The following is a 24,753-nucleotide window of genomic DNA, read 5'->3' on the forward strand; positions in this document are numbered from 1 at the left end:
TGCCTCTATTTAAAAAAAAAAAAATACATCACAAGGGGAAAAGAAGGGGAAGGAGAGCTTAAGGAGAAAAAACTATAAGAGACACATCAATTGATTGTAAAGTACGAAACTTATTTGGATTCCTGATTTAAGCAAAATAATTACAAAAGTCAGAGAAGTGTTTATAATAATTAATATTTGATGATATGAAACAGTTATTAATGTTAAGTATTATGGGTATGGGTATTATGGGTATGTTTAAAGAAATATACAAGTTACATTAGGTAAAGAAAAATATAAATATATAAATTAAACATTTATTTTTCGATATATACATAGAAATGTTTGTGGATGAAATGAGACAAGCACTTCACAAAATCATATGTACATTATGATCTTTTTTATAAAGAAAAAAATTATGATTTTTTTTTTTTATGAAGAACATAAGCATAGGAAAAACACTGCAAGATATATGCTAAGGTATTAACAGTTGCTTTCTCACTGCATATCCAAATCTTGGAACAAGTTACGCTGCAGTAACAAACAACCTGTAAATTTCAGGGGTTTACAACAATAAATGCTTACTTCACACCCACGTTACAACCTTCACAAGCCTCTTCATTCCAAGACCCAGGATAACAAAAAGCCCGTAACTGAGAGGTGCCATTTTTGTGGTAGCGGAGGGAAAAGAACATGGCAGAATCACACAAACGCTCTTAAGACATTTGCTCAGAGGTCATCTATGCCATTTCCGTTCACAGTTAACTTCGAGGAATATGCCTTGTGGCAAAATTCGTTGTGGAAAAAATAATAATCCTCCCTTAGGGATAGATAGAGAATATACTGTGTAAATAATATAAGGTACCACACTCTTTAATAAGACTCTAGGAAATTTTTTGTTATTTTGTTTATATACTTTTTTTTTAAATAATAAATTTTATTTTTATATTCCCCATACAATTGCAACCCCCCCCCCATTCTGATCCCAATCCCTCCCCTGTTTATATACTTTTTAAAACCTCTATATAGAATAAGCACTTTGTAACTACAAATGAATATGTAAAATTAATGCTGGGTTTTGATGTCTTACTTTTAAATCATCATCACTCTTTTAAGTCTCTGAATCCCCTGTGTTACACAGCACCTTACAGCTTACAAAGCACTGCCATATCAATTATGGTATTTGATACTCATTTTGAAGAAGAGGGTGTCTCAAATGTTTCTGTTCATTCTTATTGGTTACTCTCTGTCACTTAGGCTTGTGGGAGTTCAAGCTACTATTTCCTCTTCTTGTCCTCTGGATTCAAGTTTTGTTTTTTTTTTTTTAAATGCAGGAATCCTCCTTTTTTTTTTTTAAGTTTTATTTATTTATTTATACAAGCACTGGGTACAGTCAGAAGTGCGAGAGGGTGAGAGAATTCACCAGAGCCAGGGCGGGGAGCAGAACAGGCAGAAGGACTGAAAATACTGCTGAGGGGAGCAGGGGGCGACAGGAGATTTCTGTGCACCATGTGGGACCCTCTCCGGTGACCGGGGATCGAACCGGCGCTGTAGAGGCTGCGGGCAGATTTGCAGGCCAGCGCTCAACTGCTGCACCACCAGGGGAGGCCCTGGATTCAAGTTTTTGTGGCCTTGGGTTGTCAATTCATGGAAGGAGAGGAAAAAAGGAGACTGAGGGAAAGATGTCCTGGAGGATCTATCTGAAGGCAGGGTCCAAAGAGAGTTCGGACAAGACAGACGTGAGGGTGTAGGGGGTGCGGGGGCGACACACCCTACAGAAGAGTAGCTCCAGTGACAAGAACCAGGGGGAGCAGGGTTGTGGGCCTGAAGGGTGTGAGTGGAAACACGAACGGTCTCAGAATGGATCAAATTGACTTTGACTGACCTTTACTCTAGAACATACTAGGGTCACACATTTTTATTTTGGGGGATCAGCCCCATTGCAAAATTTTTTATTTTTCATGTCAGACCACGCTTTCTTAATGATCAGTTTCCAGAACATTGAGGGTAGGAACACTGGGGAAGGACTGAACTGTGCCTCAGATTGCCGTGGCTGGGCCATCAACCACCAGCAGATCTGTTTCTCGCTTGAGCAACTGTGAAGACAGTTGAGACTGAGAATTCTGACACCTGTTTAGTTGTTTACAGATTTTCAGTTCGAGAGTAAAAATATACAACCGAGACCAAGCCTCACTGAGCATGTGACCTCTGTGGCCATGCCCACAGATACCTGTGAGGGCTGAGAGGGCACTTACTTAAGGTAGTGGCTTCCAGGACAAAAGCGTAGGCAGGCCAAGCCAGCGTTGGTGTGAAAAGAGGGTAATTGGAAACTAAGCAGATATTTTTAAAACATGTAAACTCTCTCTGGGAGCCACTTAAAAACCTGATAGCAGGGGTTGTTTTGAGAGCTGGTATCTGGTCACAGAGAGAATTACTTTTCACTGCTTATCTTTTTGTGCCACTTCAAATTGTGTGTCATATGGAGAAATTACTTAATAAAATCAATGAAATTTCTCATGAACTGAGAAAACACCATAAGGGGACACATCAAAAGTGCAGCTTTATACGTAAATTATCAATTTGTTTTTTAGACTTTGCTGTAAAGATCGAGTTTTCTACCCTGAATGTGAAGTTACTGCTAAAGTTAGAAAAAAATAAAATAACACTATCTTGCAAAATACAAGAACACTATGAAAAAACAAAATACAACATAAAAAATGAAATAAGCTCCTACTGTGTGCCAGCTCACCTGTTACCTAGCTCATTTAATCCTCCTAACACTATAAATTATCATGTTTATTATCATTCCTGTTTTAGAGACAAAGAATACAGATTCAGAGGAGTCAGCTAATTTCTTCAGAGATATGTAATAAGAGGAAGAGCTAACATTTGAACCAGTCTTATCTGATTCCAAAAATGCATGTTTTCACACTTTTTCAAGCTGCCTCAGGTCAAATAGTGGGCATGGGCTAAGGACTTGGAAAAGGCCTGTCTGATTTGCACACTTCACCAGACTGGTCGAATGGTCTGCTCCACGCAGCCATGTGAAGGCCTGCCAACCCCTGCCCCATGAATACTGATGAGCAAAGAAGGAAACCATGAAAGAGAATCAAGTACCAAAGTTCACAATGTTAGAAACATTGACCCAAATGTGTCTCTCTCCACTCAGAAGCCAGAATATATGCTGAGTATCTGTCACATTGGGTTTAGAAGATCAGTGCGGGAGGCAGACAGTCATCAGATAATCACATCAAAATATAGAATTGCAACTGCAATAAGTGCTACATACAAAGTTCAGTGATTCCACCCCCTAAAGAAACTGAAGAAAGCCCTGCTCCTACTCCCCAAACCATGCACAATTTGGTTTTAAGCCATCACCTGGACCCTCCCTGAAAGAAGACCCCACAGCCAGGCCCATCTATTTGCCTTCTCCAAACACCCGTAAGTTTGCCCATGGCGCGTCTTTCTATGCTCATACCATTTCCTTGGCTTCACCCACTTTTCTTCCTCATCACTAACTGTTAAAATCCTACTCCTCTGACCCAGGCAAGTTTAACTCAGAGCCTCACTTTTTCAGAAAGGATTACAGATAGCTCAGATCAATTTCCACTGAGATATCTCTATGTTTACCTCAAAAGAAGGTAAACTTTCTACATCAAAACTTATGTCTAAATTCCTACCATCCTATACTGTCAAAACACTAACAAGAACATAAAGCAACACTTTTATAAAAAAGAATAAAATACAATAATGAAACTTCAAAAAAACAAAGTGGAGATTAATTAGCTAAAAAGCACATTTCCATTTCTTTGAACATCATATTCTTGTGTTTCATGATGGAAGTATAATAACCACTTAGAGATAATCCAGGCTGATTTTTACTTATACCTGCCGATATATGTTACTTAATAACAAATAAATAAATAAATTTCTACTTTCTTTGGGTGTCTTAAAATATATATATATATATATATATATATATATATATATAAAAGAAGGTAAACTTACAAAAGGAGTGAATACCACGGCTATCACTTAATTTATACAGGGTTGTTCTTGTCACTCAAAGTAGTCAATTCTGGAACTAATGGATGGGCTGTGAGCCCCTGAAACTGTATGCAAACATTCGTCTGCATGTTTGGCATCTTTCTGGGAACTGAGTTTACAGGAGATGCTGTGAGCTGCTCTCTGGAAGCCATCCACCCGGGGACAATGTCAACACTGGAGGAAAGTCGACTGGACAAGCCAGAGGAAACAGACCCAGACTCTTAAGCAGACTTTGTTTTAAGTCTTCCCTGCTTCTGGACATTTTAAATTCTGAGTCAAAACTTGCTTAAGAAAAGAAGGGAGTAGAAGAATAGGGAAGGGAGAAGAAGAGAAGAAATCCTACCTATTCATGAAGCTCTTTCTCAAAAGCCACTCCTCCTTCGTGGCTTCTCCAGATGCCCAACATGGAATCAACTCCTCCCTCCTCTGCGCTCCAGGGGGCAGCTTGCTGCCCCTACAGCAGAGCACCGATTACATCGCTGTCTTGCTTTATGGTCAAACATCTCAAGGGCAGGTTCTAGGTCATACTTGTGATTTTATATCCAACAGCACCCAGCACAAACTCTGGCAAAAGAAGGGAAAGAAGAGAAGGAGACAGAGAGAGAGAAAATATTTTTCAGATACCGAGTATGCACCAAGATCTGTGCGAGATACTTTCCTATCTGTCATTTTATTTGATGAATAAATTTAACAAATATATTTTATTTAACAAGTAATAACAAGGTAGGTGTTAATATTACCATTTGTAGAGAGGAGGAAATGGAGAATTCAAAGCATTAAGTTCATTGCCCAAATTACTAGCTGGTAGATGGTAGAGATGACCTTGGAGCCCACTCTCTTCCCACTGACCATCACAGTGCCTCTGGAACTGCCCATCACAGCGCTAACAAACTTCCAGGAGAGTCTGAAGAGTTGCCTATGTTCCCGCCAGAATATGTTTCAAGAAACACTTTTGAGTGTGAGGCATATAGAAGAGCAGCATGTGATCCCAACCAATGGCTGAAACCAGCTGCTGTGTGGGGTAGCTATAGGGACAAAAATAGTTTTCCTTAAAAAAAATTTTTTTTTGCTTCTTCATATTAAGATTATTTAAGACTTTAGGGTAAATTTTCGGTCTCAGCTTGTCCCGATGACACATGTACTTGTTTATTAAAGCTGGGTGATGGCAGATAATGGCAATAACCAACCAACTTCCTGTTGGGGGGCATGTGAACAAAAGGTTACAGCCAGGCACCTGATTCTCAGACAGGGAGGCTAAAAATACGATCAAAGAAACCACTTGAGATATGGCTGCAGTTCCCATGAGAAGTGTCTGCCTCAGTAAGAGCGCAGCCCCAACTCCACTGCCCCTCTTCCACTTCCCTTTTTGTTCTCTAAACCTGCAGTCCTAGGGACTTCACCAGTACGATTCCATGTCTCCCTAGAGGTTCCTTCAAATCCACTCCTAAATAACTGAAGTCACATTTTGCTCCCAATCAACAAGTCCATTGACCACGGTTGCTAACTGACCTTAGAATTCTTACAATGGGTTTATAAACACATTGATATTCTTACCTTTCAGCCCCAACAAATCAATGTATGTGAAGAGGTAGTAATTTCTTTATGAGATTAATAAAATTCAAATTTATTTGGAATTGTTTCTAAATTCCTTGTACATTTTTGTCACCATTTCTCTTCTCACACATTATAGTCATGTCTCTCCTGACACTTCAATGAAGGATTGAATATGCCAGCGTGGTGCCCACATGCTTACTGCCCAGTGCCATGGTTAACACACACTGCCAGTGTAATATAAGATCCATGGGAAGTCCTGGCTGACCCCGCTCTGCTTCCAGCTCACCCTCCTGAACTGCGACGCCAGTTAAATGAAGAAGTACTATTTGGAGAATAACATACACTGTGATGTATACACAACTACAAAATTGCCTAACAACACATTTCTCAGAACTTACCCCATCGTTAAATGATGCATGGCTGTAGATAAGGAAAGTAAAGCTGTTCTCCTGTGGGATCTATATTTGTTTTTAAAAAAGGGTCTTTATACTTCAAAATTGCATATCCCCACTGAAGCTGATTTTCCATCCTTGCCTCTCTTTCTCTCTCTCAAGCCACATACCCCCCTTAAACCTTGGGGGAGTATACCCTCCATCCAGTGACGTCCTGTGCTCCCTTAAACTTCGAGGCCGTACTCTACATGGAACTGAAAGGCCTGCTGGTTACTGGGGCTAACTGGAGTGGGTAGGAAAAGAAGCAGCTAAGACTTGCAGAAGGGCAACTCGGTAAGGTGGGGCAAGTGCTGGGGGCTGAGGCAACTATAGAGGTAAACGGACCTCAGAAGTGGAAACAGAGGAAATAAAGGGGGTAGTGCCAAAGGGTGTGGTAAATTTGACTGAGACTCAGGACACTATGATAACCCAAGTTTCAGAGGGGATAGTCCAAGTTTCAGAGGGGTTAGCAACACATAGTAGGGGATACACGTGAACCACATTAACACTATGTGTCTCAAGGGGCACGTAGCACAGCTGGGGCTTAGTGACTCAGCCCAGGGACAGGATGTAGGCCAGAGAGGACACCATTGTGAGGATTAAATGAAATGACAGCATCTGGAACATGGTCAAAGGTCAAGATAGGGTGTGTGTGTGTGTGTGTGTGTGTGTATGCAGCATGCATGTGTGACAGAGGAACAGGTATCTAAGAAGTCACATCCTGAGAAGCAGATCCACAGGGAGGCAGGTAGAGAATGTGAAAACCTTAAGTCTTTGCTTACTAGTATCCTTTGTCTGTAATACATTCCATCCAACCCAACTACTACTTCTTAAAATCCTACCCATTCTATGAAGACCAGCTCAATGCCACCTCCTTCAGAGCCAGACCATGTCTGAACTCCTGCCTTCTGCTTTGCGGTCTAGTTGGATTGCCCCCTCAGTTGGAAGCTCACTGGAATCGTTTTTGAGATGTGGGATGAAGGCAGCAACAGGAGTCAGAAGCTCTGGGTTTAGGCTCCAGATCTGAGGGCATCATGTGCCAACATTTGTCTTTTTAAAAATGGAGGCAGATGCAAAACCGCCTCAGTAGCCGCAGTAGCTTGGCCTAGTCTGAGCCTGGCCAGCCCCTCCCCCAGGAGACCACTGCAGCCGCTGCCCCTCAAAGCCGTGTGCGACCGCAAGGGGCAATCAGAAATACTGGTGTGCTGGAGAGATGCAGCAGGACTCCGTGGAGTGTGCTACTCAGGCGTTGGGGAAAGAAAACATAGAGAAGGACATTGCAGCCCCATTAGGAGGAGTTTGACGAGAAGTCCAATCCTACCTGGCGCTGCGTCGTGGGGAGGAATTCGTAGGTACTGACACGCGAAACCAAACACTTTATCTACTTCTACCTGGGCCGGGGGCCATTCTTCTGTACAAATCTGGTTTAAGCGGGGCCTCCCTGGTGGCACAAGGGGTTAAGCACCGCACTATGAAGCTATCTGCAGCCTCTGCAGCCGGAGTTGAATCCCCCACCAGGGAGAAACCCACATGGCGCTGCAGACCTCTCCTGACTCATCCGCTGCTCCCCTCAGCAGTGTACATTGTTCAATCTGCCTGTTCTGTTCCCCACTCTGTCTCTGGTGAATCCTCTCACCCCCACACCTCTGTTCTGCACCCCAGCTCTTGGATGCATAGATAAAAAATTATTTTTTTAAAAAAAGCCTGCAGCTATTGTAAATGCTGTTACAGAAACAGATTTGTTGATTTGAAAAAAATTATAATACAATAGGGTAAATAAACAGATTCAAAAGCTTGTGCAATAGGAACCTATTCCTATAAAACGTACAAGATATGGATCATTGTCTTCAAAATGTACAAAGAAAATTATTTTCCACCTTGACTTTTATTTTTCAATTGTGGACACAACTGAAAAATATCCCACCCAAAAATGCCCACCAAAATATCAATCAAGTAAGAAGGTGAAATAAAAACACTTTTGACAGCTAAGTCCGTAAATTTGCATACTTTTCATCGTAAGCTATTAAAGGTTGGAATATGCAAGAAGAAAAAAGTCATGGGATCCAGGAAAAGAAAATCCAACATAGAGAAGAGGTAAAAAGGAACTCCCCCGATGACAGCTGAACAAGAGGACTTAGGAGCAACCACTTAAGGTTACAAAAGGAGGCAGAGGGAATAGAAGCTATATAAAACTGATGCAACAAGAGAGAGCAAAGTGCACAAAGCATTTAGAAAAACAGAAGTGAATTAAAGAAGAAACATTTAAAACAAGTGACAGTAATTGCTCCAGAAGAATAGGTTGTGGAGGGAGTGGGAATAAGAGATTGACTTTAAAAAAAAAAAAAAAAGACATCATTTCTAGGAGGAATATAGGGGAATCAAATAAGGGATAAAGGGGGAAAATAACAAAAATAATAAATAAATAAATAAATAAATAAAACAAAATTTACAGGCAACTATAAATCAGAGACATTCTGCAAGGGAGTGAGAGGCAGAGGGATCAAAACAGGGGAGGGAAGAGCACAAGGGACTATGGTGATAGTTCACAGGTAAATTAGTGGTGGGAATTTTATGGGCACTACACCTGAGAGGAGAAAACATACAAGCATACACAAATGAATTATATAATTGCAATATATATAATTGCATTTTATATAATTTTATAATTGCAATTTATATATAAATGAATTATGATGCAATATATATATTTTTAAACAATTTCTGTTTAATTTTTTAAAAGACAGCTATAGTTGACTTTGTAATAATGGTGAAGGGGGTGATTCTGCTCAAGGTTATTGGTGCAGATGAGTTATATTGTTTTTTTTTAAAGATTTATTTTATTTATTTATTTATTTATACAAGCACTGGGTACAGTCAGAAGCGCGGGAGGGTGAGAGAATTCACCAGAGCCAGAGCTGGGAGCAGAGCAGGCAGAAGGACCGAAGTACACTGAGGAGCAGCGGGCAGCAGGAGAGGTCTGCGCGCCATGTGGGACCCTCCTCCAGTGGCCGGGGAGCAGCCGGGGATCAAACCGGCGCTGCAGAGGCTGCGGGCAGCTTCGCAACCCAGCGCTCAACCACTGCGCCACCAGGGAGGCCAGAGTTATATTGTTTTTTAAAAGGTGTTTCAGAAAAAGCATAAAGACTGCATTGATAGAGGCTCCTTCATGACTTGAGAAGGATTTTCCTGAATTTTAATTGTTGGAGTAGTGGATGGAGGGGATGAGATAGTGATGCTGAGTATGAAGCAGCTGAGCCCCTCCCTCCACTAAATGAGGGATGTTTCTATTCCAGTCCATAAGGCTGAGGTTATAAACAGGTTAGGAAAGAGAAAGGGCGAGGGCTTTATGTGTGGGTGGTGACTTAGACACAGCAACAGGTAGGCATGACCAGTCCTGCTGGAAGTTACTCACTCTGTGACTTTAAAATGTTCTAAAGAACAGAAGAGCAAAAGACAGAGAGAGAGGGAAAGAGCAAGAGCACCACCAGCAGAGAAGCAGAGGCCACGAGAGAAGGCCAGCGAGCCCAGAAAGAGTGAAGACTTGCTGGGGGCTGGGAGGCCTGCCAGCCTCTGGGCCCACCAGCACCCCTGCCTGCTGTGTACCTGGTAAAATCCCAATAAGAGCCTGCAAAAGCCAATAACAACAACAACAACAACAACAATAATAAATAAAATAAAATGTTCTAAAGAAACTGAAATAATAAAATCAGTTACCATTGCAACATGCCATTAGCGAGGATTTATTATGGTTTCATGATTGAGTTTCCTCTCTCCCTTCTTGATGGGCTATGTAAATCCCACCCAGACTCCAGCCTCACCAAAGGTAACACCAGTCCTCATGATCTTGACCATGGAACGCTTTGCTCCCCACCTTCTTCAGAAGAAACCAGACTGTTTTCGTTTCTGGCAACTGCTGACCAACTGATGAGCAAAAAGGTCACCACTTTCTCAAATCCCAAACCGTGGATAAGATATGATGCTTGTCCTGGGTCCCTGGGATAACTTCACCTGCCCCTGGGTTCTGGTTAAAATAAATCTCAACATCCTCAGGGAGGGAATCTCTGTTGTAACCCAATGGAATCACATTCAAGATTTAATCTTAGACCTAGGCAAAGATGGCCATTTGGCATGGGACCCTGTGATAACTGTGGACACAACTGACATCATTGAGGTCTAATTATTATGTGAAGCTAAATGTAATTACTATTACGAAATCGAAGCACTCAAACGCAAGCGTTCAAAACTTATTTTCTATAATACTCCTCAAGACACGTGTTCTTCTTTTATACCCACCATGAAGTGCTGATCAGGTCCTGTTTGCCCCCAAATCTAGACACTGCACCTCAAGATACTGCCTGGTGTAGTGGCAAGCCCAGGGCTCTAGTCACAGACTTGTCACGTATCAGCTGTGGGCCTTACTTTCACCACCTGTAAAGTGGAGGAGTCTAACTATCTCCCTAGATTGTGCAAATGAGTAGAAGTTACACATATGAAGTAGTAGTTACAGCTCCTGGCTCCACTTAGGTGTCATAAATTTAGTCATTGTTTCTGGAGTCAGGAACCAAATGTATGAGGCACCAAGCTCGCCTGGCTTCACCTCCTTAAGTGCATGATGCCCATGTCATCACCAAAGCAGTACCGTCTTCCTTTGAAGTAAGCACAGCTAGGTGTGTACAAATCCCAGGTCCAGACCTGGGAGCCAGTCCAGGGAGGTCTCTGGGGAATGGCTGATTTCCTCTGCTCCAGAGGACAGCACTGAACCTGTGTGTTCACACACCTGGAAGAGGTTAGCAGCTTCCAGGACCCGCTGGACGTTTTGCTTGGTGATAAGCGCCTTGCTGGTGTAGGTATAGTCCAGAAGAGTGTGCATGGTCTCAGCATCCACCCCTTTGATAATGATCCTCTTCTCATACTTTTCCTTTAAATCATTGCAGAACATGGCCCTGGAAGAGAAGTGTGAATATGAATCCTACCAAGATTCTTGGTAACAGGACTAAAGAGAAGACCCGTGTGCCCTGTGGAAAAATGATGTAATTGAGGTTAAAATGAAGTCATCGGGAGAGGTCCTGATCCACTAGGTCTGGTGTCCTTATAAAAAGAGGAAGAGAAACTGAATTTCTGTCTGCGAAGTGAGTACACAGCAGTTGTCCACAAGCCAGGAGAATCCCTACCAGAAAACAACTGTGTTAGCACCCTGATCTTGGACTCCCAGACTTTAAAATGGTGAGAAAATTTATTTCTGTTGTTGAAGTTACCCTGTGTATGGCATTTTGTAGCCCAAGCTCACTAAGACTAGCAGTCCTATCCCAGTACCTACTAGTCCCCGATCTAGCAGGGACATGTACACACAAATAACAATCTAGGTGGGTCACAGAATACCTACACTGTGCGGTGGAGGCCAGGGCTGGCCTGTTATAAAGAAAGAGAGGTGATATGTGAAGCTTATATATAGGCCCTCCAGGTGGGGCCTCCCTGGTAGCGCAAGGGGTTAAGACACAACTTATGAAGCTATCCACAGCCACTGCTGCACAAGTTTGATCCTGGCTAGGGAGCTACCCATGTGGCACAGCAGACCTCTCCTGACTTACCCACTGTTCCCCTCAGAAGTTTATATCAGTCAATCTGCCTGTTCAGTTCCCCACTCTGTCTCTGGTGAATCCTCTCACCCTCTATACCTCTGGCCTGTACCCCAGTTCTTGTATGCATAAATAAATAAATCTTTTTAAAAAAATATAGGACCTCCAGGTAATAAGCACAGTACATAGATGCAAGAGTGTGGGCACGTAGAGGATGAAGCAGCCGTGTGGTTTGGCTGGAATCTGGAGGATATGAGAGGGTGGTGAGAGATCAGTCTGGAAAAATAACCTGGGTTCTGATTGTGGAGGGCACTGGAGGCAGGCTGGGTAATTAGGCTTTTATTCAATGGACAAAAGGGAGCAGGACTCAAAAAAGAATTAACAGGTATGTTCTCACTTTGGTTTGCTGGTGATGGGTGCCACTGGAATCCAGCATTAACTGCACCCAGACACACCTGTGCAATTTTTGGTGGTGCCAAAACCTTTTTCCAGAAATGGTATTGATTGAGGCAGCAGCCACACTATGAGGGAATTTCTCCAACCAGTTGTCACTGGACCTTCTGAGCAACAGACACACCAGTATCTTGGAGAGTCATTATCTCCCAGTCAAGTCTTTGAAATGAGAAGTTTCCAGACTAGTGCTGGTAGCAGAATGTACTTCCCAAAACTAGGACCTTCATCCTAATACAGAGGTGATTGTACTCACACATCCTACACTTCCGCACTTCCCCACCTCTCCTGTTTATCTGTGGATACCACCCATCAGTTTCTGTCCTCCATTTCTTAAGCTACAAAACAAAGCTCACTTTGTGATCTCCCAGAAACAAACATCAAAAAGTCAAAAGACTCTGACAGAGAGAAACATTGAGAAAGAGGTAGAGAGACAAATCACTTGGCTGGTTGACTTTTTTTTTTTTTTAAGATTTATTTATTTATTTATACAAGCACTGGGTACAGTCAGAAGCGCAGGAGAGTGAGAGAATTCACCAGAGCCAGAGAGGGGAGCAGAGCAGGCAGAAGGACCAAAGAACACTGCTGAGGGAAGCAGTGGGCGGCAGGAGAGGTCTGCGTGCCATGTGGGACCCTTCTCCGGTGGCCGGGGAGCAGCCGGGGCTCGAACCGGGGCCACAGAGGCTGCGGGCAGCTTCACAACCCAGTGCTCAACCGCTGCGCCACCGGGGAGGCCCTGGTTGACTTTTTGAACCTTTTGTATCAGCCAAGATCTTTTCCCTCAGATCCATCCTTGTTGTTTTAATCAGTTAAATTTTCTTTTCTTCCTCTTCTCTCTTCACTCAACTGCCCCTTTTCTCCTCACAAGAACAGGACAGCAAGGTCATACAGGTTTTTGGCAAGAGAATGGAAACCAGAAATTTTGGATGTTGGTCTGCATTCAACTGTGTGCTAAAGCAAAGAAAATCAGCAGGAGAGCACATCATTTTGAGAGGTCAACTCAGTATCAGCACTGAGTGAACCAGACCAAGTTTTGCTCTCTGAGAACACAGCTGGGTTAATTGCTAACCATTTACTCCTCAGCTTCTACACAAAATAAATACAAATTTTGGTGCAATAAAAAATACTTTCTAAACAGACAGTGAACAATTCTCATGAGAGCTTATAAAACAGAGGTGATTATTAAGATCCTCATTTTACAGTGGAAACAGTCTCACAGCTGGGAGCAGTTGCCCAATTCTTTGTCAGTGAGTCAGTGCCCACCCCAAAATAGAGCCTGTGCCAGTGAACTTACCACCCACAACAGCCATAAAAACATTCATGGTCCCAAGTATCTTCTGGAATAAAGTCAGACCATGGCCCCAAATGCTAACTGCCACACTTCATCCAGATCTCTGCTCAGACGTCACCTCTTCAAAGTGGTCCTCTCTGACACTGCCCCAATCTAAAATAGTCACACCCTGACACTTTACCTTCGGTTTTCTACACAACCTTGTCACTACATGAAATTATATATCTATTTGTTAGCTCGTTTCACAACTGTCTCCCCACGAGGGCATGGGTGAAACAAGGGATGTACCATACTCACCACTACATTTCTGGAACTGGAACCAAGTAGGAAATCAGTAAATATTGGGGAGAAATGAGTGAACAAATGCACATTTTCTTCCTGGCCCCTGTATGTTTGCTTTTGACAGGAATCCCCACCTCCAAGAATCACTAAACACTCCCTGGAGGATACAACTTAGGAGGCCTGCCTTATGCATCCTCCACTCCCATCATACCCCCAAGTCCAGCTTGACCAGGACACACCCCCGCTTGGAACATGCCACTTTCTAGCCTATTGAGTTTTGCATGGTCAGCAACCCCTAACCATCATCAACTCAGAATATTCTATCCAACCCAAATTCCCTATGGTTTACCTCCTCCCGAGTCCTCCACACCTATCCCTGAACTGCCTCCTGCATCTCCTACCCTAATCACAGTCCTATAAATCTATACCCCCCTGCCATGACTACTCTCATTCCTTGACCAGCTCCACTTGGGCTGGTCTGTTCTTCCTCTAAGCCCTTTACCAGTCCATTTATATCAAGAACTAACTCCTTTGTAGCAGTGAGACATCCTGGGGTAGAATGGCTCTAACACTGGTTGCAAACTGAGTTCAATTCTACCTAAGAATATGTGTCAATATGTATACAATTGACTAAAACAAGCTTTAATTAATAATCATGTGCTATTTAATGATCTATTATTAAGAAAGGATTTAATAATAGGAGTTACATTACATGTAAATCCAACGTAGTTGATTAAAGGGGTTTCACTGCAAAGAAAGCAGGGAGTCAGCAGATGCAGGAGAGACTTAGCATGGGATGACATCACTCTCTATGGTCTCCAGCACCTCTAAGCAGGCCTCAAAACCTTCCAAAACCAACCAAGGGAAGTACATAAACATTTGGCTTATTTCCATTCTGACCTCTAACCCTGGATTCCTGCCCACATCCCTGGCCTGTAGACACTCCAGCCTCAAAGCCAGTGGGTCTCAAAGCATGTTCCCTGAACTGTCTACATCAGAATTCTTTTTTTTTAGGTATTTATTTATTTATATTATATTTTTTTTACATCATTGTTCATTTTTAAACAATATTTGCTTCCCCCCCCACCTCCTCAGGTGTAGTCCCCAAAGAATTTCCTTCACCAATGCACCCATGCACCATCACCTCAGTCCTTCCCTCCCTCTGATCCCTCTCCCTCCTCTTCCCCTGCAGGATGTCTCTGATTTATAATTGTCTGTTTTTGCTTTGTTGTGTTTTGAATTGTTATTATTTTTTTACATTGATATTTTATTTGCTTTCCCTATATTCCTGCTGTAAGTGAAAGCATCCGTACATCAGAATTCTTGACTTGCTTGTTAAAAGTCCAGAATCCTCACTCACCACAGACTTACTGAATCAAGATCTCTGGCAGTGGGGAAAAATACAAATTTCATTAGACTCACCCAGACCCCACCCATAATTCTTTTGCAAATGATCCTAGAGAGTGGTCACTTCCCAAACAGGGTCCTTCAGCTTCTCTTGTAAGGAATGGAGTTGGACAAGGTCAAAGTCAAGGTCAAGGAATGCTGGTTTTAAGTTCCCTCACTGCAGATTCCTCATTTCATGTTCTGAGAGCCAGGTTTCCTAGAATTTCGTGCGGTCTGGTGTTGCCTCCCAAATGCAGCGAGAGGAAGTACTCTTCCACTTCTCAACCTGGGGAGCTCAGATGGATTCAGGCCCTGTCCTGATCTCTTAAGTCTTTCTCTAGCTCAGCTGCACAGATGGAGTCCCTTTGTTAGGGGGGAAAGGATGTCCTAAAGCTAATTCCATACAGGCTTTGTGGACTCCACCCCCACTCCCGACCAAAGCCAAAAGACACTGGGAACTCCAAATCCCATCACCATCAAAGGGAAGGTGGCTGGGACCTGAGGGTGGGGTTAAGCAGCCAGGTTTGGTATAAAGCCAGACACGTGGGCTTTGGAGGGGTCCCCCATTTTGGTTCTCCGCCAGCTCACAGAGTCCGGCCAGCTCGGAGAGTGCCTTTGGGTTTCCAGGTCGGCGGATCGGGTAGGACGCATTAAAGACTTTATTTCCCTATTTTCTCCTGAGTTGTACATTTCCTTAATTCTCTTTCCCTTGTAAATAAACCCTTTATTAACCTTTGTGTGTGCCTGTAGTGGAGTATTAATAAGTCCCTTTTAAGCGTGCGTGTGAGGACCCACAGCCAGGCAACCCGTTTTATATCGGGGTTGCCCCATAACACCAGCTTATAGTCAAAAACACAGTTCATTAGAACTAAGAGTTCTAAAACAGGATGTGGTGCCAGAGCCCTATTAATAAGATATAGTGTGTAATTCTTTGTTCTTACTTGCTGTACACATGTAAATCTCACACATCTGGAGGAGTATCTACAGAGGAGGATTTAGAGTTTCACTGCTAATCTCTTTCCACTCCAGAAACACATCTCTCTGAGATGTAAAGTCAGGTTCTGAATCCCCAGAGGCTGTCTGTCTTTACTCCAAATGAGCAAAGGAGTTGGAATCCCCTACCAGACTCCAAACATCATCAGGCCTCCAAATAAGTGCCTCTACCAAGTTTCTTGCCCAAGTTCACCACTCCTCATGGACAGCACACACATACTTGTTGGGGACCAGAATTCCAACCATGTTCTTATAGAACCAGAGTCCTTCCCAGAACCACTAGCCTGTTGCTGAGACTTCAGCATGCCATGTAACTCAGCCCAACCAAATTTATAATCAAAAGAAGGACATGTTCTGTCCTGCAAGATCAGGCAGGATAGAACACCATTCACAGCAAATGCTTGTGGTCAGGATTCAGTAATGATTCAGCCATACAGATATATATATATATATATATAAAATGAGCTCAACATCATTCCCAGCCATTTTAGTAAGAAGACCCAGATTTTCCTTTGGGGAAATAGTCCCTCTCCAATATTACTCTGGGAGGTTTGGCTGGAGCTAGCCCTACCTCTTAGACCAAGGGTGAGCATGGTCCATGTCCCATATTACATCTCCTAAGCCATGAGCTTGTTTCACAATGGGCATGGGCATAAGGAAGAGCCTGTCCAACTGAAGTCAATTCCAAAACTTCCTCTGAAATTATTGGGAAAGAAAAGTATTCTTCCAAATAGAATTGCTGAGCTGGAAGAAATAAAAGTTCAGAGTTGCAAGAGACTTTCTTGCCTCCATATGTGGAGACCCTCCCTAAGAGAGAAGCCAACACAGAGAACAATAGAACAATTAAATGGAGGGAAACTAGGTTCACCTAGACCTGAAACCAATACCTCTGCAATTTTTAAGTATGTGAGCAAATAAATTCTCTTTTTCAAAAAAAGCTTGAACCAATTGGACTGAATATCAGCCATTTGCAACGCCGAGTACTACCTGACACAACTGAATAAAAAAAACCCTGAATAACAAATGGGCCCAAATTCCAAAGCAGGTTGGCTAAAAAGTGGCCAGAAAAAGAAATGTTAAAGTGTGTTCAACATTGGCACACCAGGCCCTTTATAGTCTGGTCTGTGCACCTCCTTCCCCATCCCATAACACAGCTCCACCCAGTGACCAGCAGTTTCCAGCATATGCTTCTGTTTACATCAGCACCCTTGGGCTGCAGACAAGTTCCTGTATGCACATTCTACTGGGCTTGCCTTAAAGGTGTCTTCTCTCTGTTAGATTCATAAAGATCTGAAGAGCAAAAGTTGGATTTTATTTCTCTCTCAATTCTCATTTACTGGCCCACAGTTATGTTTATTGGACAGATGGACATATGCGTGCATGAGAAGTAAGTTACACATGCAGTGCAATGCTATAGGCCAAGTGAATTGCTTATTTTACCCCACACGCTCCAGACCCACTCTTCTATAACTGCCGCTGAATAAATAATGATGCGCGCCAAGAACGAGTGTGGAGTGAAGCAAGTATGAGAAGAACTGTATTATCTAGTGATTCTCCAAACTGGAGCCCCGAGTAGTTCATGATGTTCATCCTCATTCCTCCTACCTGAGATTTTACATTATAAAACCTGGCTATTCTTCATATTACTATGCCTTTGTCCATCTTCCACTTGCTTACCAGAGATGCAAACTGGCTTCCCCAAATAAAACACCACTTCCCTCACAAAGTTCTTCGGTGAGGTCCACTCTGATTCTCACTTCCTGCTGGGCCATGTCAAGGTCTGCACTTACTGTCCACTGCCACATCCTAACCAGGCTTTTCCCTGAAGCCTCCTTAGCACCCTCTTTTTCTAAATATTTTCCATCCCTGCCCCTCAAGGCCCCATGTTGGCTTCCTTGCAACCTCCATGTCATTATCCAGAAGTCAAGGATCCACCTGGCTTAGACATTTTTCTGCCCATTTGGGAACATGCCAACTGGGACTGGTCTCAAGTCCCATCCCCGGGTTCTTAAATATGAAGCTTCCCCAGTCAAAAAGTTACCCCAATTGTAACAGGGTAAAAAAGATCAGTTATGTGCTCCAGACCTCCAGTTGCCACAGAAGAATCTAGAAAGCCAGGATTGTTCCTTGGGCATTCATGATACGGAATCCAGAGGAAATGGGAGGAAGGTAGAGATCCTTGAGACCAGGAGATCCTTGAGGCGGAGGAGCTATCACAGATTGGGTCAGTTCTGGCCAAGTCAGAGTTGGGATGAAAATGTAGTCCCTGCCACACTCACCACACCTTGCACCCTAATATGGACTGTGACAGTCCCCAGAGAAAGGGCACCTGTTTCTAATTGGTCCTCCCAGGCAGAACTTTTAAAAGTCATGCAGAGGAGCCCTAAAAATAGATAGAGGTCCCCATCAGAGATGTGGCTAAGAAAGGGAATGAGGTTTTAATAACGGCTATGGTGTGGAGCTCCTTTAAGGTGCTCAAAACCTGCAAGTTCAGGGTTACTTTGAAATTACTTGTTTTTTTTTCTGAGCTTTGCTCTAAAACGGGATTGTGAGGATGGGTAATGATTTATAAAATTACACTACAGGTCCTCCCTGGTGGTGCAGGGATTAAAGTCTCAGCTAGCCACTGCAGCATGAGTTCAATCCCTGGCCAGGAGCTGACCCACATGGTGCAGCAGACCTCTCCTGTCTCGCCCTTTGCTCCCCTCAGCAGTGTATTTCAGTAGATCCGCCTTTTCTGCTCCCCACTCTGTCTCTGGAGAATCCTCTCACCCCCCACACCTCTGGCCTATACCCCAGTTCTTATATGCGTAAATAAATAAAAATAAATCTTAAAAAAAAAAGAAAATTGCACTCCATTTTATTTCTCAATTTAGGTTTGAGTTGACCCTTAAGGGTGGGGTCCATTTAGTTTGTTCCAGCCTCACTTTCTCCACTCCCCCATTCTCATGATGCAGGGCCACCCACAAGTTGGGGGTCTGTGAGGTCTAGCTGCCCTGAGGATTCAGAGAACACAGGATGTTATGTGAGATCTCCTCCACACTTGCAATCCCAGCCTTCACACTCTTCTCTCATTATAAATTCTGCAACCACCTGAGGGCCTCCTTAGACAGTCAAGGTCTCCACCCTATAGCCCAAAGGGTTATTTTAAAACCTGTCTGGAGTCACTTTCCTGCTTAAAATCTCTTTCATGGCTTCCCATTGCTTTCCATTGCCTATAAATTATGCTTCATCCCAACCTAACTAAACCTTTCATAATCTGACCCTGCCCATCTGTAGGCCTTACTGGCCCACACATATTTACTCCTACCCTATTCTTCTGGGTTTTCTGCACCTGTGTTGCATCATTCCTTCCCAGGAGTGTTTTCTTTTGCCTGGAATGTTCCCCCCTGCTTCTTTCCTTAGTTTGACCTCTCTGGCCAATGCCTACTAATTCTTCAAAATTCTGCTGAGATATCACCTCTTCCAGGTAGTCTTCCCTGCTTTTTCTCCTGCCTGAGGTAATGTCCTGTCTTTAAGCTCCCATTGTCTCTTGTGCAGAGCTCCATAATAGCACTAGTCACCCTATGCTATAAATACTGATTTACTATATCTCCCTGCTAACAGATTGTGACTTCAAAAGTCAAGCAGAAACCATAATTAATTCATCTTTGTATATTAAGTGACTGACACAGAGTAGGCACTTGATAAATTTCGATAAATTGAAAAAATGCATGAATGGATACATGGATGGAATTTCATTAAACCCACTCAAAACTTGAGAGTTGAATTATTAAGAGTAATGAAGGTTTAACATTATGTTCCCCACTTCCCCAGATATTTGCACCTTCAGAAAGATTATATGATCCAGAGTTCCACAATTATAGGCCTACAAGTCACTGGTGATCCAGTGAAGAGGTGTAGAAGGAATGCAGGTTTTCGTAGCAATTACTAAGAAATCTCTCTCTCCCTTGTCCAACTAAGGTTCATCTGCAGTAAGACAGATAACCTGCCAACTCGCTCTCCTAAGCTTTCAGGATGCAGCCAGTTACCCAAAAATCTTCCTAAACTTCTTAAAGTCCATTTTTGTTGTCTTATTATTTTGTGTGCTGCATTCATTGGACCCAACTTCCAGGAATTATTCACTGCCACACCCTTATCTCCCCAACACCAAAATGACCCAGTCCCTTATAAGTGAACTTACTTTACGATTGCTTGAATTCTAGTCAACTCTTGACCCCTGGACCTGAATCATTTCATCCAAACCTGCTCACCAGTTTTGTAGACCTCTGAGTGTCTCCTCAAAAAGGATATGATGCAATTATTTGTTTGACTGTTTTTAAAGTCACAGCAGTATCAGTATTTCTGTAGTTATTGTGGTTTTAAAACTTTTAAAAAAGATAAAAGCAACCAAAAAATGCCTACCCATATAGCAGACAAAGGTTGACTAAATGATAGTCTTTCCTTAGGAGACAGAAATGGCCCCTCCAAAAGAACTTAAGGTGGTTTACTCTAATGCAGCAGAGGTATTATAAAATACAAAACAGTAGTAACATTAGAATTAAATAATTAAAATAGGAAAAGAGTTTATCATTAGTGCCAAGGTTATGGAAAGCTAATGCACTGAGCTTCCTGACAGCCAAAGCAAGAACAGAAGTGCAATGAGTCAGTTAACAAAAGAAAGTGAACCAAGATTGGTTATCCCTCTTTTTTTTTTTTTAAAGATTTATTTATTTATTTTTACAAGCACTAGGTACAGTCAGAAGTGCGGGAGAGTGAGGGAATTCACTAGAGACAGAGTGGGGAACAGAACAGGCAGACTGACGAAATACGCTGCTGAGGGGAGCAGCAGGAGTGGCAGGAGAAGTCTGTTGCGCCATGTGGGACCCTTGCTGGCGCTGCAGAGGCTGCGGGCAGCTTTGCAATCCTGTGCTCAACCGCTGCGCCACCAGGGGAGGCCCTGGTTATCCTTCTTTAATGGACATTTAGTTTCCTTCTTTGTAGCGCCCCATGAAGTGATGGGGGTGCCCTCCCCAGCCAGGTCCCAAGTTCCATTCAAATCAGGTGGTTTAAAAGTGAGAGACAGGATTTCTCACCTTTTACCCACCTCTCTCTCTTCCTCTCTCTCTCTCTCTCTCTCTCTCTCTCTCTCTCTCTCTCACACACACACACACACACACACACACACACAAACACCCCCCTTAGGCCAAGGGTGGACTCCTAAACCAAACTAGGCTGCTCCTCACTGTACCCCACCTCCCTGACAGTGGTAGGGAGTTACCCTAGGACTGAGTAACTGAACAGAGCTGGACCAATCCGGGGTCTTTTCCAACTGAGGTTAGCTCTTCCTTTCACTCAGGAACCAAGCTGGGAGAAGTGAGTCTCAAAGCTGTGGACCAACAAATTCCCAGTATGAAGCAAAAAAACTTAAAAAAGCACACTTGAGAAATCCCACCTCAAAAAGAAGCCCAGTAATGGTAGAGAGAAAGCACCCCAACTGTCTGCAAGGTCCTGGTTCCTCTTTTTGCCAGACTCTGCTGCATCCAGCCCTTCCTATGATTTGGTTATGTGGCCAAATGCCTTCCTCTTTTGCCTAAGCTGATGTGATTTGAGTTCCTATCCCTCACAACCAAAGAATTCTGACCAACCTACGAACATTGAGCAACATGGTGAATGGGGTGCTTTAAGGCAGCTTTACCAACAACACGTTCTGCGTGCAACCAGCTCTTCTCAGGGGTTGTTCGGCACCTACAGAATCTCCATCTGTAAAGGAGGCCAGTTACTTACTGTGGCCTTGATGCAGGAATAAAGTTCAGAACTTGAGAGGCAATCCTCAAAGTATTTCTCTGTTATGTTTTAGTTCAAAGCTGTGTAGAATATTATTCCAAACTGAAGAAGAATAAATTTTCTGATCTTGATTGAAATATGGCCTTAGGCACCAGGGATATGACAGAGATGACATGTTATTGAAAACTCAAGAAAACATATTGCACTTCTGCCCTGGACAACAGCACCTTCCCCGCTTCCTCCAAGTATCTCTCAATGCTAAGAAAGGAATGGAGTCCCTGGGCAGGCAGAGTGCATCTAGGTCGAGGTGGTCAGATGAGTGACCTGTTGGATCCACAATGTTCTGAAGCATTTTGGATTTTTCTAACTGCAACTTCCAATTTTTCCTATGATGACCACATTTTATTATCTTTCCCTTTTCTAAAGTTATGCAATAAACTCCCAACTCTGAGGACTTCCTACTCTGACCAGGATGATTCTTTATCAGAGACTGAAATGGCAGGAGGAATATCAAGTTTTTATTCATGCCAAACAGGGTGTCTGCTGAACAGTGGCCATTGAGACAGTGCCAAGTACTTCACGCAGCTCACACTTTCAGCCTGTTTCTGGTATCATGATGGGTGATGCCTTCATGTCACACATTCCCACAAGGGTGCTCAGAGTTACTCACAGAGGAGTAAAGGTGCAAATAATTGCCTTCTTGCCTGCCAGGATCTCAGGATCCTTAGCTCTGATGCATATGTGACAAGGTCATGGAATTACTTTATACTCCACAGTCATGGTGCACCTAATGTAGGCCTGGCATAGCAGTTACATAAAACGGACCTTTTTATTCTCAATTACCTAGTGTCTACACCCTCCCTAGGTGACGAATTCCGCTTTGAATAAGAACATGGTGGGTGGCACAAGCCACTTCCTGCTCCAAGGCCCAAGGCTCACTTTCCCAGCTTTAGCTGGTTTATAAATGTAACTCAACCTTGACTTAACAGATAAAACCACCCCAGGCTATAAATTGGGAGCCAGTGAGGCCAAGGCGCAGGGAGAGAGGAGAACTAGTTCTGGCAGAGGCAGCAGTGCCCTCCAGTAGTTTCCAGCGACAGTGAGGGTAGCTGTGCTATGACAGCAGTGGCTGTGGCTGTGCCCAGAAGGCCACTGTGCTAACCAGTCTCCAGGATCCTGCAGCAGCAGTGGAGTGCTCCCCCCACAGATTCCCAGTGATTTGGGGTGGGGGTCCTTGTCACTGCCTGGCCTCCCTTGCCCCTGTCTGTTTTCTGAGTTTGGTACTCCAGCTTTTCAGGGAAATTTGTGACTTACCTGAACAAACCCTCTTCATCTCAACAAAAACAACAACAACAACAAAGCCAGTTCATTTCTATTCCTTGAGATCAAGAAATCTGACTTACTACCATGCCAAAAATGTTCAGTCAAATAATTTCATAAATTAATCCATTTTATTGTCTTGCATAGGAAATGTCCTAGCAGCCACATCTCTGCCTGGTAGAGAGGTCTGTTTTCAATTTGGATTCCAATAGAGAAAGCATTTTTACCTTTGGATATTACCATGTCTTGACTATCATATAGCATCTACAGCACCACTTAATCCAATGCATTAGTCTTCACCGGCAAACATATGAATAGTTGCCCAAAGCAGGATAAATACTCTAAGTAAACTCCCCTCGGTTCAGGACAGATGTCACTGCCAGATGAGTGCAGTTCTAGTCAGATATGGCCATCAAATGAGTTATGAGATGCTTTTCATTTTTCAGCACTTTGGGGCTTTAGGAATTGCAGATGAGGAATTAGAGATCTATAATACTTCAATATTAATCACCATACCGGTTCTGCTAAAAGATGACATTGAAAGTTAAACATACAGGACCTACAGCTGGAAGAATAATTGCCAGTTCACTAGAATTCATCAGGAGTACCCACTGTGACAACAGAATCTTGCATGCTTTTGACGTTAGCCAGATTTTTTAATCTAGACCCAGATGGTCTGAAACACATTCTTGTTTATCTCTGGATCTTAAACCATTATGGAGGAAAGGCAAAGGACTGTATTAGCCTTTTAAGGGCTACTTAGAGGATTGCTTAAAACCCATAAGCAAAACTTAAGAGCAACCTCTTGCCCCACTTCCTGCTATCTGGTGATTGATTAATATATAATAATAATTAATAGGCTATATGCACAACACCATTTCCCCTCCTGACCTGTACTTGAGTTTCTTTGCCAGTGGTAAAATTCCCTTATCACAACCACAGAGAACCAGACCCAGAGACAGCTACTGAGGCACAAGGCAGGGGTCAAAGCCTAGGCGAGGATTTCAGGCAGCACCAACAACAAAGGAGCTTCTGTTGACACAGTCTCAGCCTGGAAATTTTAAATCCATGTTGATAGAATTAAGAGAAACCTCATGACCTGGCTCTACGCGGCCACTACTCTCCCCCCTCGGCCACCCTTGGCATCACAACATGGTCACCTTCCCACAGCAGCACCACTGGTGAAGCGTGTCATACTTGCCAGTGAGCTTCCTTCCCCCAAGCGGTGAGAAACCCAGGTTTAGATGAAGATCCTTTGGGAGGTAGGGCTCAGTATGCACAACTCCTTTCAATGACTGACTTGGGGACCTGTCCATAGGCACAACACAAATGGCATCTTTATTAATAGTTTCATAATAGCCACTGGTAGCATTATTAAATAAAGCTTTGTTAATGAGCATTAAATCTATGCCTCCCCTGGGCCTCCCCTGGTGGTGCAGTGCTTGAGCGCTGGGCTGCAAAGATGCTCGCAGCCTCTGCAGTGCTGGTTCGATCTCCAGCCGCCAGCGAGGGTCCCACATGGTGCACAGACCTCTTCTGCCAAGCCTGCTGCTCCCCTCAGCAGTGTATTTCATCACTCTGCCTGTCCTGTTCCCCGTTCTGGCTCTGGTGAATTCTCTCGCCCTTCCATGCTTCTGACTGTACCCAGTGCTTGTATAAATAAATAAATCTTAAAAAA

General features: G+C 43.3%; 1 protein-coding gene across 1 annotated transcript in view; it reads right to left on the minus strand.

Moving 5' to 3' along the window:
- Positions 1-24,753, minus strand: part of KLHL6 (kelch like family member 6) — a 43,626-nt gene that overhangs the window by 14,142 nt on the left and 4,731 nt on the right. The window contains exon 2 of the mRNA XM_037524532.2: positions 10,789-10,954. Coding sequence (XP_037380429.1) covers positions 10,789-10,954 — 166 coding nt within the window. The remainder of the gene's footprint in view (positions 1-10,788; positions 10,955-24,753) is intronic.

Source organism: Talpa occidentalis, unplaced genomic scaffold (genome assembly GCF_014898055.3).
Source record: "Talpa occidentalis isolate TD23 unplaced genomic scaffold, MPIMG_talOcc4v2.1 talOcc4.4, whole genome shotgun sequence".
NCBI lineage: Eukaryota > Metazoa > Chordata > Mammalia > Eulipotyphla > Talpidae > Talpa > Talpa occidentalis.